Below are 18066 nucleotides of genomic sequence, written 5' to 3'. Positions count from 1 at the left end.
ATGATGGCAATGAACAGTCACCACTCCTTACACAGGGAGTGTGCTGTAATCAGTCTACAGCGCACTATGTAGAGAGCGCTGACTGTTCACTGCCACCGGTACCACTCCGTTGACTGGAATGGAGCAGCTGCAGGGAGAATATAACCTCATTTTCTACCTGCAGCAGTATTCCCACTTTGCAAGGAGTTTGTATTTTCTCCCGGACACTCCAAAAACATACTGATAGGGAATTTAGATTGTGCGCTCCAATGGGGACACCAATGATAAGGTCTAAAGTGCTGTGAAATTAATGGTACTGTATTAAGTGAGTAAAATACATAAATAAGACTGCTTCATTAGTATTTGCCTGCAGATGACCATAATGTCTGCAAATTAATGATTTTTTTTTTGCCAACAGGTTCTCTTTAATTATTCAAACTTATGATCATGAAAACACCCAGGGTGGAGAGCTTTTCTGTATGCACTTAATAAAGCGGTTGTACCAAGAGTGCAGGTTATCCACAGGACAGGTAACAATGCAGATCACACAATAGAAATAACTCCAATATTGATTAGTTCAATACCTGATGTTGCGTCATGAAGGATACCGCTCTAGAAATAGAAGCGGATCACTGCGCGCCTGGCTTCTCTAAACCTACTGATCAGCTTCTATTGCTGAAGGAAGCCATGTCTTGCCATACATTTACCCTGCCTAAGTGTAGTAATACATGCCCTCAAGGAACACACCCAGTACAACAGAAGGAACACTGCTTTTTGGAAGCAGTTCTTTAGTAACAGACGTTTGTCTCAAGCAGATTTTGCAGAGAAACGGTTTCTGATTGATGCAGATATCTGGCAGTATGTGGCACTGTAACTACTGGAATCCAAGTGTCGAAAAATATCACCACCCAAAGCAGAGCCTGGAAAATCCAAGCATTAAAAGAATCTATATACGGTATATATAATTGTCTAAGGGTCACTTCCGTCTGTTTGTCTGTCTGTCACGGAAATCCCGGGTCGCTGATGGGTCGCGGAACAGTCCGGCCGCGAATTCGCCCCTTCCAACTCTCTGTCAGTGCCCCCTCCACTCAGCGCGTTAATGGCTGCGTTACACCGCGTTATGCCGCAGTGTAACGAAGTCCATTAACGCTGCTATTAACCCTGTGTGACCAACTTTTTATTATTGATGCTGCTTATGCAGCATCAATAGTAAAAAGATCTAATGTTAAAAATAATAATTAAAATAAAAAAATCATTATATACTCACCGTCCGGCGCCTTTCTGGCTGCTCCTCGCGACGCTCCGGTCCATGCATTGCAGTCTCGCGAGATGACGTAGCGGTCTCGCGAGACCGCTACGTCATCATCTCGCGAGACCGCAATGCATTCTTGGGACCGGAGCGTTGCGAGGAGCATCAGTAAACGCCTGGGCTGGATCCGGGGGCCGACGGAAGGGGAGTATATAACTATTTTTTACATTAATTCTTTTTTTAACAGGGATATGGTGCCCACATTGCTATATACTGCATGGGCTGTGTTATATACTACGTCTCTGTGCTATATACTACGTGGCTGTGGTATATATTACGTGACTGGGCAATATACTACATTGCTGTGCTCTATACTACGTGGACTGTGCTATATACTACGTGGCTGTGCTATATACGGTTGTGAATTCTGCTCTTGGGCTCCCTCCGGTGGTTGTTGATGGTAATGCAGTTATTCCTGAGCAGCAGTCTTGGACAGGTGTTTCTGCTAATTGCAATTCGGACTGGGGTATTTAGCTTTGCAGGACTCATTAGTCCTTGCCAGTAGTCAATGTTCCTTTGGAAGTGTTGGTCCTCTGCCTGGCCCTCCTGCTTGCTGCCATTTCAGCAAAGATAAGTGTTTGCTTTTTTGACACACTGCTGTGTGTTTTTTTTCTGTGCCGATCTTGTTTCTATTTTGTTCCTGCTAGACTGTGCCTGATGTTTTTCTCAGTCTAGTTGGATTCGCTGGAGTCGCAGATATACTCTCCACATCTTTAGTTAGGTGGTGGAGTTTTTGTATTTTTCTGCTGTGGATATTTTGTAGTGCTTTATGCTGACCGCATAGTATCCTGTACTATCCTTTCCTATCTAGGTAGAAGTGGCCTCCTTTGCTTATCCCTGTTTTCTGTCTGCGTGTGTCTTTTCCTCTCCTACTCACAGTCATTATTTGTGGGGGGCTACCTATCCTTTGGGGGTCTACTCTGAGGCAAGAGAGTTTTTCTATTTCCATCTTTAGGGATATTTAGTTCTCCGGCTGTGTCGAGAAGTCTAGGTCTGGTTAGGCACACCCCACAGCTACTTCTAGTTGCGGTGATAGGATCAGGGTTTGCGGTCAGTAAAGTTGCCACTGCTCCAGCGAAGGTCTTTTCATGCTGCTCCAAGGCCACCTGATCATAACAATATACTACATGGCTGGGCAATATACTATGTGGGCTGTGTTATATACTGCATGGGCTGTGTTATACAGTACAGACCAAAAGTTTGGACACACCTTCTCATTAAAAAGATTTTCTGTATTTTCAGGAATATGAAAATTGTATATTCACACTGAAGGCATCAAAACTATGAATTAAGACATGTGGAATTATATACTTAACAAAAAAGTGTGAAACAACTGAAATTATGTCTTATATTCTAGGTTCTTCAAAGTAGCCACCTTTTGCTTAGATGACTGCTTTGCACACTCTTGGCATTCTCTTGATGAGCTTCAAGAGGTAGTCACAGGGAATGGTCTTCCAACAATCTTGAAGGAGTTGCCAGAGATGCTTAGCACTTGTTGGCCCTTTTGCCTTCACTCTGCGGTCCAGCTCACCCCAAACCAACTCGATTGGGTTCAGGTCTGGTGACTGTGGAGGCCAGGTCATCTGGTGTAGCACCCCATCACTCTCCTTCTTGGTCAAATAGCCCTTACACAGCCTGGAGGTGTGTTTGAGGTCATTGTCCTGTTGAAAAATAAATGATGGTCCAACTAAACGCAAACCGGATGGAATAGCATGCCGCTGCAAGATGCTGTGGTAGCCATGCTGGTTCAATATGCCTTCAATTTTGAATAAATACCCAACAGCGTCACCAGCAAAGCACCCCCACACCATCACACCTCCTTCATGCTTCACGGTGGAAACCTGGCATGTAGAGTCCATCCGTTCACCTTTTCTGCGTCGCACAGATATGGTGGTTGGAACCAAAGATCTCAAATTTGGACTCATCAGACGAAAGCACAGATTTCCACTGGTCTAATGTCCATTCCTTGTGTTCTTTAGCCCAAACAAGTCTCTTCTGCTTGTTGCCTGTTCTTAGCATTGGTTTCCTAGCAGCTATTTTACCATGAAGGCCTGCTGCACAAAGTCTCCTCTTAACAATTGTTGTAGAGATGTGTCTGCTGCTAGAACTCTGTGTGGCATTGACCTGGTCTCTAATCTGAGCTGCTGTTAACCTGCGATTTCTGAGGCTGGTGACTCGGATAAACTTATCCTCAGAAGCAGAGGTAACTCTTGGTCTTCCTTTCCTGGGGCGGTCCTCATGTGAGCCAGTTTCTTTGTAGCGCTTGATGGTTTTTGCCACTGCACTTGAGGACACTTTCAAAGTTTTCCCAATTTTTCAGACTGACTGACCTTAATTTCTTAAAGTAATGATGGCCACTTGCTTTTCTTTACTTAGCTGCTTTTTTCTTACCATAATACAAATTCTAACAGTCTATTCAGTAGGACTTTCAGCTGTGTATCCACCAGACTTCTGCACAACACAACTGATGGTCCCAACCCCATTTATAAGGCAAGAAATCCCACTTATTATTCCTGACAGGGCACACCTGTGAAGTGAAAACCATTCCCGGTGACTACATCTTGAAGCTCATCAAGAGAATGCCATGAGTGTGCAAAGCAGTCATCAAAGCAAAAGGTGGCTACTTTGAAGAACCTAGAATATAAGACATAATTTCAGTTGTTTCACACTTTTTTGTTAAGTATATAATTCCACATGTGTTAATTCAGTGTTGATGCCTTCAGTGTGAATGTACAATTTTCATAGTCATGAAAATACAGAAAAATCTTTTTAATGAGAAGGTGTGTCCAAACTTTTGGTCTGTACTGTATACTACGTGGGCTGTGTTATACACTACGTCTCTGTACTATATACTACGTGGCTGTGTTATATATTACGTGGCTGGGCAATATACATCACTGTGCTCTATACTACGTGGCTGTGCTCTATACTACGTGGCTGTGCAATATGTTACGTGGCTGTGCAATATACTACGTGGGCTGTGTTATATACTACTTGGGCTGTGTTATATACTACGTGGGCTGTGTTATATACTACGTGGGCTGTGTTATATACTACGTGGGCTGTGTTATATACTATGTGAACTGTGTTATATACTACGTGGGCTGTGTTATATACTACTTGGGCTGTGTTATATACTACGTGGGCTGTGTTATATACTACGTGGGCTGTGTTATATACTACGTGGGCTGTGTTATATACTATGTGGACTGTGTTATATACTACGTGGGCTGTGTTATATACTACGTGGGCTGTATGCTACTTGGCTGTGCTATATTTCTCTGCTGTATCTGTGCATCATGAATCGTGGTATGTGTTAAAGAGGGGCGCCTACTGAGACTCTTTTGCCCGGGGCATTCGAAAACCTGGAGCAGGCCCTGGCTTCACTGATTGGTCACGCCCGGCCGCGAACAATCAGCGGCAGGCGCAGTCGGGCCGCAAATTGGCATGGAATTTGAACCACGCTTCGCTAATTGGTCACGCCCGGCCGCCCGAATCCTGTGTATAAATTGCATTATTCTGACAACTTCATAAATAAACTACATACATATTCTAGAATATCCAATGCTTTAGAATTGGGACACCATCTAGTGAAATTATAAATATCTATAACATTATAACAATATCACACTGGCATATTAATGCAATTATGCTTCAAGACTAAAAGCTGATCGGAGGGTGGCACATGGAAATAATGTAATTCATTAGACAGCCAAGGACAATTGTAAGTGACTTCCCTTTATTAATTCTTGTAATGAAACACACATCACACAAAGGACATGGTGAATAGCTCGTATGTGGAGCCCCAGCCCAGGGAAATCCAAGTGTGACAGCGGAGTGCTTACGTGCCAGACTCACACCGTCTACCATACCGGAATCTTCTATTAGACTGCACGGTAGGACATGTGGACAGTAAATGGGACATTCTATATAGGAGCCAAATATAACCTCAGCAGGTTGAGATCTAAGAATATGAGATATATTTTGATTTTCTGACACGACAAATAATATTCCCCAGAAAACAAACGCACCCGTAATGTAATCTGACATACAGTAAAACGGTTTGCCAACTGCGATGTGGCAGGATGCCGGTACAAGCCATTGCATATTTACCAGAGATGAGTGTGTGAAGCCGGAGTCCTCTCTCGACAAGCTCTGCGCGGTGAACTCGAGGGCATTATTTTCGCCTTGCTGTTTGCAGATATAAGCACAGTTTCTCTCTAATACTGTACAAATGCCTTTAAAAAGGATCACACTGGTAGTGCAACCCATTCCCAGCTGCTGACCGTGGCCGTTCCTAGCATCCCTGGCTCCATTTGCAGAGCGGCTTCCCGTGACTTACAGTGACTGTCTCCATCTGCATCCCTTCTCCAGAGATGCCTAGCAAGATTTCTCCAGCATCAGCTGAGCAAGGCACCACGGAGGGATGTACAGGAGGCGGAGAGAAAGCCTGACAGGAGAAAATCTATACCTAGGGCTCAGCATCCACACACATATGTACTCCCTCCGCTCTCCTCACACTGCCGGGGGCCATGCCCAAGATGAGGGAAGAAGAAAGAAAACCAGTTACTGATGCTGACAGCCAGACTGAATATTACAGCAGCTCACAAACACCACACACCCATAATTCCTTGCGCTCATACACTTGGAGAAGCCATTTTTTTACTGACCTAAATTCACTTTTTGATGTTTAATACTGCATTAAAGGTTGTGAGAGAAGAGAGTAATGCGATGGGGGAAAAAAGGCAGTCATCCCAGTCACTATGGCAACGAGACATGCCTCAAAGGGCGGCCATACACATGAATGTTCCTGATCTGGAAATGGCTTTCTGACAGCTAGTCAGTAGGGAGCTGCGGACTGACAGAAGCATTCTTGTTCTGGTCCTACTTCATCCAGCGCATGCACAGCCCAGAAGAGTCCATCTGCTTGTAGACTCCGCACTGACATGCAAGGTGACCCACAGCTCAGTGGATAAATAGGTCATACTACACCACTGTACATAAGGCAATTCTGCAGCAATTTACATTAAAAGGGGATAATTGGGACTTCCTGAAAAACAAAAAATGTGCCCAAGCACGAACAGACTGGTAGATGCTACTTACCCGCCTGTTGTGCACGGCGCCATTCACTGCGGTCACAGACCGCTCCTGCTGGGGAATCAGCTGCCTCTGCTGGCGTCACGTCGAGGATTCTCTTTTCCGCTCTGCTCTATTGACAGGGCAGGATGTCTGTAATTTTGATTGACAGCCGGATGGCCGCTGTTTAACTGGGGGAGCCTCCTGTCAATCAGAATGGTGTCAGAAGTCACATCATGTCGACAAAGCAGAGCGGAAAAGAAAACACGGCTGTGTCGATGTGACATCAGCAGAGGCAGCTGAATCTCCGGTAGGAGCGGCCTGTAACCACTGTCTGCCAGGGAAGAATGGCGCCCAGCAGAACAGGCAGGTAAGGAGCAACTACTTGCCTGTAAGTGCTTGGATACAGTTTTTCTTTTTTTCAGAAAGTCCCTTATATACGTTTTAACAGTTACTGACAGGGTTTTTCTCTTGTTTATATATAGTATATAAACAAGTGTATATGTGTGTGTCGACGATGATGTCATAATGGTTGCCATGGCGACGATGATATCATAGTAGGTTGCAATGGTGACGGTTATGTCATAATGGTTGCCATAGCGATGATGTCATAATAGGTTACCATGGCGAAGATGTCAGAATGGTTGCCATGGCGAAGATGATGTCATAACGGGTATATGGGCAAACTATGGGATGGAGGATGTGTGATGGGTATATGGGCATGGGACTATGGGATGGAGGATATGTATGATGGGAATATGGGCACGGGACTATGGGTTGGAGGATATGTATGATGGGAATGTGGGCACGGGATTATGGGATGGAGGTTATGTATGACGGGTATATGGGCACAGGACTATGGGATGGAGGATATGTATGATGGGAATGTGGGCACGGGACTATGGGATGGAGGATATGTATGATGGGAATGTGGGCACGGGACTATGGGATGGAGGATATGTATGATGGGTATATGGGCACGGGACTATGAAATGGAGGATAATTATTATAATTTGCTATAACTAACCACAGTTAATAACTATGCCTGGCCAACGCCGGGCTCTTCAGCTAGTCAATACTAAAACTGAAGCCTGTCTCGCCTTCACTGGAAACAAGGTATTGGCATACCTACATAGATACTCCTCAACATTAAAGTTGCAAAGCCAAGAAGGAAAAGTCATGGAATTATGAAAATCGCAGGACTGGCAGACATGTTAATGATTTGTAAATGTGAAAAATTGATACAAAATTTCCAAAGCGTCTTGATTTATGTAGCATCGTATAGGAGTGCCATACAGAGAACAAGTTACATATCTTAGAATGCTATCAATTAAGTTAATAATGGTTGTTTGAGGAATTTTCTGCCACACTGAATGCACTTGGGCACAGGAATCATCAAGATCCACTGATGGCAGCTCTCAACCAATTACATCCCAAATGTGCTTGAAGGGAGACAAGTCTGGGGCAACGCCATGAAGCATATTTGCCATAATGTATGCTAGCCAGATCCATCCAGTCTTCATGCCAGGCATACCAACATCTCACCGCTACAATGATTTGGCTGTGGAACCAGTGAAACGGTCATTTCTCCAAAGCGTCCCAGGAGCTGTTATGTCAACACAATGCCAAGGTGGTAAGTTTGCTTGTTTTACAGTGAGCAGCATGCGTGGTCCAAATATGCTACCTTGCCCTTTCACAACATGCCAAGGTGTGTAAATTCTGCACCTGGACCTCATACTTGGTAGCCAATCATCTGTATATAATTACATGGAATCAGTCTCCATGAAAATGTAGATCAATCTGCATTTACCAGGATATAGAGCAGGAAGAGCGGAGCAGATTGATCTATAGTTTTATGAGAAAATATTCAGTATAACCTGTGCTATAATCACTTAAAGGGAGGGTGCCGTGATTTTAGTTTTTGTATTAATAATTATTGATTATATAATCAATTATTTTTAATACAAAAGTAAATGTAGTACTTTAATACTTTTTTATTTATTCATTTTTACCTTTGCCACTGGAGGCCGCCATTTTCATTAGTGTGGGTGTAAGTGTCTGGGCACGACACTTGCACACCTCACTTACGGCAGCCATGGGCATAGGAGCCAACAGTCGGGCTCCCACCGCTCCTCCTGCCTCTCAGCTGTGACTTGTGCACGCCCCCTGGGCTGCTACGTCACAGCTGTGAGAGGAGATCGCGGCCATTTTGTTTTTTTCCTCTGTCATCGCACACACAGCTCAGTGTGTGCGATCATAGCAGGAGCTGCCAGGGAGAAGCTGCTGCTGGGAAGAGAGGTCCGGGGTGAGTATCTGCAGCCAGGAGCTGTGATTGCAGCCTGTACTTAGTATTACAGCACAGGCTGCAATCACTGCTCACTGCCTTTCAGAGCAGAGCAGGGAGATCGTCACACTGCTCTGCCCTGAACATGACTCAGCACTTCCTGGAAGAGGACTGAAGGTAAGTACAGAGTTTTTATTTTCTTATGCATCTACCACTGCTACCTGCCCCTATATACCACTGCTACTAGCCCCTATATACCACTGCTACTAGCCCCTATATACCACTGCTACCTGCTCCTATATACCACTGCTACCTGCCCCTATATACCACTGCTACTAGCCCCTATATACCACTGCTACTAGCCCCTATATACCACTGCTACCAGCCACTATATACCACTACCAGCCACTATATACCACTGCTACCAGCCCCTATATACCACTACCAGCCCCTATATACCACTGCTACCTGTCCCTATATACCACTGCTACTAGCCCCTATATACCACTGCTACTAGCCCCTATATACCACTGCTACTAGCCCCTATATACCACTGCTACCTGCTCCTATATACCACTACTACTAGCCCCTATATACCACTGCTACCTGTCCCTATATACCACTGCTACCAGCCCCTATATACCACTGCTACTAGCCCCTATATACCACTGCTACTAGCCCCTATATACCACTGCTACCTGTCCCTATATACCACTGCTACTAGCCCCTATATACCACTGCTACTAGCCCCTATATACCACTGCTACCTGTCCCTATATACCACTGCTACCAGCCCCTATATACCACTGCTACTAGCCCCTATATACCACTGCTACCTGTCCCTATATACCACTGCTACTAGCCCCTATATACCACTGCTACTAGCCCCTATATACCACTGCTACCTGTCCCTATATACCACTGCTACTAGCCCCTATATACCACTGGTACTAGCCCCTATATACCACTGCTACTAGCCCCTATATACCACTGCTACTAGCCCCTATATACCACTGCTACTAGCCCCTATATACCACTGCTACTAGCCCCTATATACCACTGCTATCAGCCCCTATATACCACTGCTACCAGCCCCTATATACCACTGCTACTAGCCCCTATATACCACTGCTACCTGCTCCTATATACCACTGCTACTAGCCCCTATATACCACTGGTACTAGCCCCTATATACCACTGCTACTAGCCCCTATATACCACTGCTACTAGCCCCTATATACCACTGCTACCTGCTCCTATATACCACTGCTACTAGCCCCTATATACCACTGGTACTAGCCCCTATATACCACTGCTACCTGTCCCTATATACCACTGCTACTAGCCCCTATATACCACTGCTACCTGTCCCTATATACCACTGCTACTAGCCCCTATATACCACTGCTACTAGCCCCTATATACCACTGCTACTAGCCCCTATATACCACTGCTACCTGTCCCTATATACCACTGCTACTAGTCCCTATATACCACTGCTACTAGCCCCTATATACCACTGCTACCTGTCCCTATATACCACTGCTACTAGCCCCTATATACCACTGCTACTAGCCCCTATATACCACTGCTACTAGCCCCTATATACCACTGCTACCAGCCCCTATATACCACTGCTACCAGCCCCTATATACCACTGCTACTAGCCCCTATATACCACTGCTACCTGTCCCTATATACCACTGCTACTAGCCCCTATATACCACTGCTACTAGCCCCTATATACCACTGCTACCTGCTCCTATATACCACTGCTACTAGCCCCTATATACCACTGGTACTAGCCCCTATATACCACTGCTACCTGTCCCTATATACCACTGCTACCAGCCCTTATATACCACTGCTACCAGCCCCTATATACCACTGCTACTAGCCCCTATATACCACTGCTACTAGCCCCTATATACCACTGCTACCTGTCCCTATATACCACTGCTACTAGCCCCTATATACCACTGCTACTAGCCCCTATATACCACTGCTACCTGCTCCTATATACCACTGCTACCAGCCCCTATATACCACTGCTACTAGCCCCTATATACCACTGCTACCTGCTCCTATATACCACTGCTACTAGCCCCTATATACCACTGCTACCAGCCACTATAGACTACTGCTACTAGCCCCTATATACCACTGCTACCAGCCCCTATATACCACTGCTGCCTGCCTCTATATACCATCTACCACTGCTGCCTGCCTCTATATACCATCTACGACTGCTGCCTGCCTCTATATACCATCTACCACTGCTACCTCTGTCCTGTGTAGCTAATCTAGTCTTGTGTAGCTAATCTAGTCTTGTGTAGCTAATCCTGTCCTGTGTACAGTATCACACAAGATAGGATTAGATACACGGCGCAGCACAGTATCACACAGGACAGGATTAGATACACGGCTCAGCAGTCAGTATCTAATCCTCTCCTATGCACTCCTCTCCCCCCTGCGTGTCTTTCCCCATTGTGGTTTATTATTTTTGTTGTGGGAGATGAGGGAGTCGAGGATTATGCGCTCGGTATGGTATAAAAAAGATTAATAAAGGACTTTATTCTGGCCGAGTCTTTATTTACAATACATGTGAGATCTATGTGGCGGCATTATGGGTGATCTATATGGCGGTATTATGTGAGAAGCATATGGTGGTATGTGAGAACACTGGCGGTATTATGTGTGATCTATATGGCGGTATGTGAGAACACTGGCGGTATTATGTGTGATCTATATGGTGGTATGTGAGAACACTGGCGGTATTATGTGTGATCTATATGGTGGTATGTGAGAACACTGGCGGTATTATGTGTGATCTATATGGTGGTATGTGAGAACACTGGCGGTATTATGTGAGAAGCATATGGTGGTATGTGAGAACACTGGCGGTATTATGTGTGATCTATATGGTGGTATGTGAGAACACTGGCGGTATTATGTGTGATCTATATGGTGGTATGTGAGAACACTGGCGGTATTATGTGTGATCTATATGGCGGTATGTGAGAACACTGGCAGTATTATGTGTGATCTATATGGCGGTATGTGAGAACACTGGCGGTATTATGTGTGATCTATATGGTGGTATTATGTGAGAACTGTATGACAGTATTGTGTGATCTATTTGATAGTATTGTGTGTGATCTATATGGCGGTATTATGCGAGAACACTATGGCAGTATTATCTTCAGAAAGCGGACCCATTCTATGGTGGTTCTGGCTGAGCACCTGCACGCGGGTCTGGGGTAATAGAGGGGACAGCGTGACCTCCAGTTAGGTGTAGTCAGGGGAAAGCTGGTGAGGCAGCTGAAGAGAGGGGTCTCATTTTTATCGTTACTATATGGCTACATTTCCTTCCCAGCGTCACCCCAGACTTCGCCTGTCACCTCGCTTTCACACATTGCCAGGACAGGATGGAGAAGACAGGATCTGAGGAGGGGAATGGGGTCTGCATGCAAAGTCTGGATCAGAACAGGCCATCAATCCGCAGAAATGGTTCCTGGATTTCTGTGGAGCAAACAAGCAGATGGTCCATCCATGTGTATAAAAGACAGCGCTCTATGTACAATCCCTGGCTGCTCCGCACACCGAACAGGGGGCCCCTATAGACCAGCACACTGCTCTCCTGAAATACTCTGTGCTGCTCTCACCCTGCTCCCTCCACCACATATCTCCCAGAATTCTTGCTGCCTGCCATCCTCGGTGACTGTCTACTTGTCAGTATAAGGCTGCCTTCACACTATCAGTATTTGGTCAGTATTTTACCTCAGTATTTGTAAGCCAAAACCAGGAGTGGGTGATAAATACAGAAGTGGTGCATATGTTTCTATTATACTTTTCCTCTATTTGTTCCATTCCTGGTTTTGGCTTACAAATACTGATGTAAAATACTGACCAAATACTGCTAGTGTGACGGCAGCCATACTCTGCAGTCACCAACAAAATGGCTGCTCACTGGGTTCCTGAATATCATCCTCTCTAATCCCTTAGCAAACACCCAGAAGGAGAGGAGAGGAGACATCACACACTTCAGCAGACTCCGCCCATAATTACTGCAGTGCTGTAATGTGAGCTAGTTGTACACTAGGTTTTTCTGAAATTTCAGCAGCTGCTCCCCCTAGTGTTTAAAAGTGGAAATTCCAAAACTTTTCAAATTATTTTTCATATTTTACTAAATTATAAACAAATGATAATATTTTTTAAGAAAATGTAATCATTAATTCTTTACATTTTTACAATTTCTGAAAAAAAATTTTTTTTGATGGCACCTTCCCTTTAAATCCTCTGGTCTATCTGGTGCATTGGGTGGTCCCATCGGTGACTTACAGCTATCTCCCTGTGCACACTTAAAGAAATATAGCTGTCAAATCACTGATAGGACTGCTCACAGGACAGAAAATCTCTGAAAGAGCAGAGGTTTAAAGGGAACCCGTCATGTCCACAAAAGCTATTAACTAACTGATATTGGGTTAATTTGCAGGTTAACCCCTTCATGACCCAGCCTATTTTGACCTTAATGACCTGGCCGTTTTTTGCAATTCTGACCAGTGTCCCTTTATGAGGTAATAACACAAAAACGCTTCAACGGATCCTAGCGGTTCTGAGATTGTTTTTTCATGACATATTGGGCTTCATGTTAGTGGTAAATTTAGGTCGATAATTTTTGCGTTTATTTGTGAAAAAATAGGAAATTTGGCTAAAATTTTGAAAATTTCGCAGTTTTCATATTTTGAATTTTTATTCTGTTAAACGAGAGAGTTATGTGACACAAAATAGTTAATAAATAACAGTACCCACATGTCTACTTTACATCGGCACAATTTTGGAAACAAATATTTTTTTTGCTATGAAGTTATAAGTGTTAAAATTTGACCAGCGATTTCTCATTTTTACAACAAAATTTACAAAACCATTTTTTTAGGGACCACCTCACATTTGAAGTCAGTTTCATTGGTCTATATGGTTGAAAATACCCAAAAGTGACACCATTCTAAAAACTGCACCCCTCAAGGTACTCAAAACCACATTCAAGAAGTTTATTAACCCTTCAGGTGCTTCACAGCAGCAGAAGCAACATGGAAAGAAAAAGTGAACATTTAACTTTTTAGTCACAATAATGAGGTTTTAGCAACAATTTTTTTATTTCCCCAAAGGTAAAAAGAGAAACTGGACACCAAATGTTATTGTACAATTTGTCCTGAGTACACTGATACCTCACATGTGGGGGTAAACCACTGTTTGGGCACACGGTAAGGCTCGGAAGGGAAGGAGCGCCATTTGACTTTTTCAATGAAAAATTGGCTCCAATCTTTAGCGGACACCATGTCGCGTTTGGAGAGCCCCTGTGTGCCTAAACATTGGAGCTCCCCCACATGTGACCCCATTTTGGAAACTAGACCCCCCAAGGAACCTATCTAGTTGCATAGTGAGCACTTTAACCCCCAGGTGCGTCACAAATTGATCCGTAAAAATGAAAAAAGTACTTTTTTTCTCACAAACAATTACTTTTAGCCTCAATTTGTTTATTTCCACATGGGCAACCGGATAAAATGGATCGTAAAATTTATTGGGCAATTTCTCCTGAGTACACTGACTTTTTGAATGAAAAATTAGCTCCAATCGTTAGCGGACACCATGTCGCGTTTGGAGAGCACCTGTGTGCCTAAACATTGGAGCTTCCCCACATGTGACCCCATTTTGGAAACTAGACCTACCATGGAACTAATCTAGATGTGTGGTGAGCACTTTAAACCCTCAAGTGCTTCACAGAAGTTTATAACGCAGAGCCGTGAAAAAAAAAAAAAATCATTTTTCTTTCCTCAAAAATGATGTTTTAGCAAGCAATATTTTATTTTCACAAGGGTAACAGGAGAAATTGGACCCCAATTGTTGTTGCCCAGTTTGTCCTGAGCACACTCATATCCCATATGTGGGGGTAAACCACTGTTTGGGTACACGTCAGGGCTCGGAAGGGAAGTAGTGACTTTTGAAATGCAGACTTTGATGGAATAGTCTGTGGGCATCACGTTGCGTTTGCAGAGCCCCTGATGTGCCTAAACAGTAGAAACCCCCCACAAGTGACCCCATTTTGGAAACTAGACCTCCCAAGGAACTTATCTAGTTATGTGGTGAGCACTTCGAACCCCCAAGTGGTTCACAGAAGTTTACAACGCAGAGCCGTGAAAATAAAAAATAATTTTTCTTTCGTCAAAAATGATGTTTTAGCAAGCATTTTTTTATTTTCACAAGGGTAACAGGAGAAATTGGACCTCAATAACTGTTGCCCAGTTTGTCCTGAGTATGCTGGTACCCCATATTTGGGGGTAAACCATTGTTTGGGCGCACGTCGGGGTTCGAAAGGGAGGGAGCACCATTTGACTTTTTGAATTCAAGATTGACTGGAATCAATGGAGGCGCCATGTTGCGTTTGGAGACCGCTGATGTGCCTAAACAGTGGAAACCCCTCAATTCTACCTCCAACACTAACCCCAACACACCCCTAACCCTAATCCCAACCTAACCCCAACACACCCCTAACCCTAATCCCAACCCTAACCCTAATCCCAACCCTAACCACAACCCTAACCCCAACACACCCCTAACCCTAACCACAGCCTAATCTTAACCCTATTTCCATCCCTAGCCCTAATTCCAACCCTAACCCTAAGGCTATGTGTCCACGTTGCGGATTCGTGTGAGATTTTTCCGCACCATTTTTGAAAAATCCGCAGGTAAAAGGCACCGCGTTACCGCGGATGTCCAGTGTTTTTTGTGCCCCGCAGTGTCTTCTGTCTGGCAGGGCGGCCGCACAGGCGCAGTCAGCTAGACTGCAAATGAGGACAGTGGACGGGCAGCGCTCACTGCTCATGCCCAAGGGTTAACACCACAGCGCAGGCTCCGGGACAGATTCAAACAACACTGAGGAGGCGGCGCCCCCGACGCGCACAGACCCGGAGTGACGGCTGTGCTGCGTCTGATTAGGAAGGAAAGACCCACCTCCCTGGCGATTTCAGGGTAAGAGAGGGTACATTTTATAAGTGATTATTCCAGTGTGTGCAGGCATCATAACTAAAAGAGCCAACTTGTCAGAATGCAGCATTTGTGCTACACAAGGTGGCTCTTTTAGTTACAAACCCCTGAGGGGGATGACAGGTTCCCTTTAAGTCATGTGAATGTGCAAATGCCCTGTATGCATATGTGTGTGTGTATATATATATATGTGTGTGTGTGTGTGTGTGTGTGTGTGTGTGTGTGTGTGTGTGTGTGTGTGTGTGTGTGTGTGTGTGTGTGTGTGTGTATGTATGTATGTACAGTATGTATGTATGTATGTATGCATGTATGCATACACACAGGCTTGGACTGGCCCATAGAGTAACGGGAATCCCCCGGTGGGCCCCTGTGCAGTTCTGGGTCCCACAACCCCACTGTATGGGCAGTGCTTAGCATAATTTACTTGATTCACTCTGTGCAGAAAAAGCAGCATCTGATCAATCATTAACCAAACTACACAGTTTATTGTTATATAGGGATAAAGGTAAACTTTTGAACAAGGGTAGTATAATATTTGTATGCAGGTGAAAAGTGGGCCCCCCAAAGTCAATATTAGGCTAGTTTCACACATCAGTTTTTTGTTTTCAGGCTAAATCCGGCTAATTTTTAAAAAAATGGATCCGACGTAAATTGTGAAAAACTGATGTGCCGGATCCGTTTTTTTAGCTGGATCCGGTCGTCTTTAATGCGCATGGATTTTTTGACTTCCTGGTTCGAGACAAAGAGCGAAAGAGAGAAAAAGAAAGAGAGAGAAAGAGAGAGAGAAAGAGAGAGCGAAAGAGAGAGAGAGACCCAGACCAAAACGGCAAATCTGCATGATTTGTATGAAACCAGATCCAGGCGCCGTATTCATTGTTTCACACCTCCGTTTCATGTGTTTTGGGCCGATTCCATCACTGTGCGTTTTTTTCCGCCGGACAAAAAAAACGTTGCAATGGGCGTTTTCTCCGTCAGCCAGAAACGACTATTTGGACGGATCCGGAAAAAATGGATGAAACGTCTGGCCATCAGGCACAATCCGGCACTAATACAACTCTATGGGAAAAAAGCGGATCCGGCGTAAAAAAAAAAAAAACGGATCTTTTTTTTCCAAAAATTGCCGGATTGTGCCCGAAACAAAAAATCTGATGTGTGAAAGTAGCCTTACTGGTGGGCCCGTAGCACCCCAGTCTGACACTGTGTATACATGCATATATATATACATATACTAGCTATTGAACCTGTTCTACGCCCGGGTGGCGAGCATCTATATTGGTATATGGTCTCCATCCTGGTATGTGCTGCTCCATCCTGCGTCCCCATCCTGTCATGAGCTGCTCCATCCTGCGTCCCCATCCTGTCATGTGCTGCACCCATCCTGCACCCCCATTCTGACATGTGCTGCTCCATCCTGCGCCCCCATCCTGCCACGTGTTGCACCCATCTTGCGCCCCCATTCTGTCATGTGTTGCACCCATCCTGCGCCCCCATTCTGTCATGTGCTGCTCCCATCCTGCGCCCCCATTCTGACATGTTCTGCACCCATCCTGCGCCTCCATTCTGTCATTTGCTGCTCCCATCCTGCGCCCCCATCCTGTCATGTGCTGCTCCCATCCTGTGCCCCTGTTCTGTCATGTGCTGCTCCCATCCTGCGCCCGTTCTGTCATGTGCTGCTTCCATCCTGCACCCCCGTTCTGTCATGTGCTGCCCTATTCTGTCATGTGGTGCTCCCATCCTGCGCCCCCGTTCTGTCATGTGCTGCTCCCATCCTGCACCACCATTCTTTAAATTTGCTTCTCCCATCCATATGCCCCATAAGCTGCTCCATTATGGTTGATGGCCCCCATAAGATGCTCCATAGTATATGCCCCGTACACTGCTCCATTATGGTTTATGGCCCTCATAAGATGCTCCATAGTGTATGCCCCCCGTACACTGCTCCATAAATGTTGATGGCCCCCATAAGATGCTCTATAATATATGCCCCCGTACACTGCTCCATTATGGTTGATGGCCCCATAAGATGCTCCATTGTATTATATGCCCCCCATAAGATGCTCCATTGTATTATATGCCCCCCATAAGATGCTCCATTGTATTATATGCTCCCCATAAGATGCTCCATTGTATATGCCCCGTATGCTGCTGCCATATATACAAAAAAAAAAAAAATACCATACTCACCTATGGTCGCTGGGCGCCGAGTGCTGGGGGCCTGAGCAGGCGGGGACACCGGCGCGCTGTGGGGGTCAGGCGCCGGTATCACTGCTAGCTCAGGCCCCCAGCACTTGCTATACTCACCTGTCTGTCCCGTTCCAGCGCTGCGCGCATTAAATGCGTCATCGCGCCCTCTGAACTGTGAACGTCACAGCAG

At 45.1% G+C, this 18066-nt stretch overlaps 1 protein-coding gene across 9 annotated transcripts in view; it reads right to left on the bottom strand.

Annotated features, from left to right (window-relative positions):
• Positions 1 to 18066, bottom strand: part of DOCK9 (dedicator of cytokinesis 9) — a 350201-nt gene that overhangs the window by 257904 nt on the left and 74231 nt on the right. For 6 of the 9 annotated variants that reach the window (XM_069757989.1, XM_069757994.1, XM_069757996.1 and 3 more), the window contains exon 1: positions 5402 to 5670. The exons of the other annotated variants lie outside the window; for them this stretch is intronic. In XM_069757989.1, coding sequence (XP_069614090.1) covers positions 5402 to 5560 — 159 coding nt within the window. In that variant the 5' untranslated portion in view covers positions 5561 to 5670. Of the gene's footprint in view, positions 1 to 5401; positions 5671 to 18066 lie in introns of those variants that run through there. 9 annotated transcript variants of the gene reach the window in all.

This window comes from Ranitomeya imitator, chromosome 3 (genome assembly GCF_032444005.1).
Source record: "Ranitomeya imitator isolate aRanImi1 chromosome 3, aRanImi1.pri, whole genome shotgun sequence".
NCBI classification, from domain to species: Eukaryota; Metazoa; Chordata; class Amphibia; order Anura; family Dendrobatidae; genus Ranitomeya; species Ranitomeya imitator.
The sequence above is the reverse complement of the archived record's forward strand: the minus strand, read 5'-3'. Positions and strand labels throughout refer to the sequence as shown.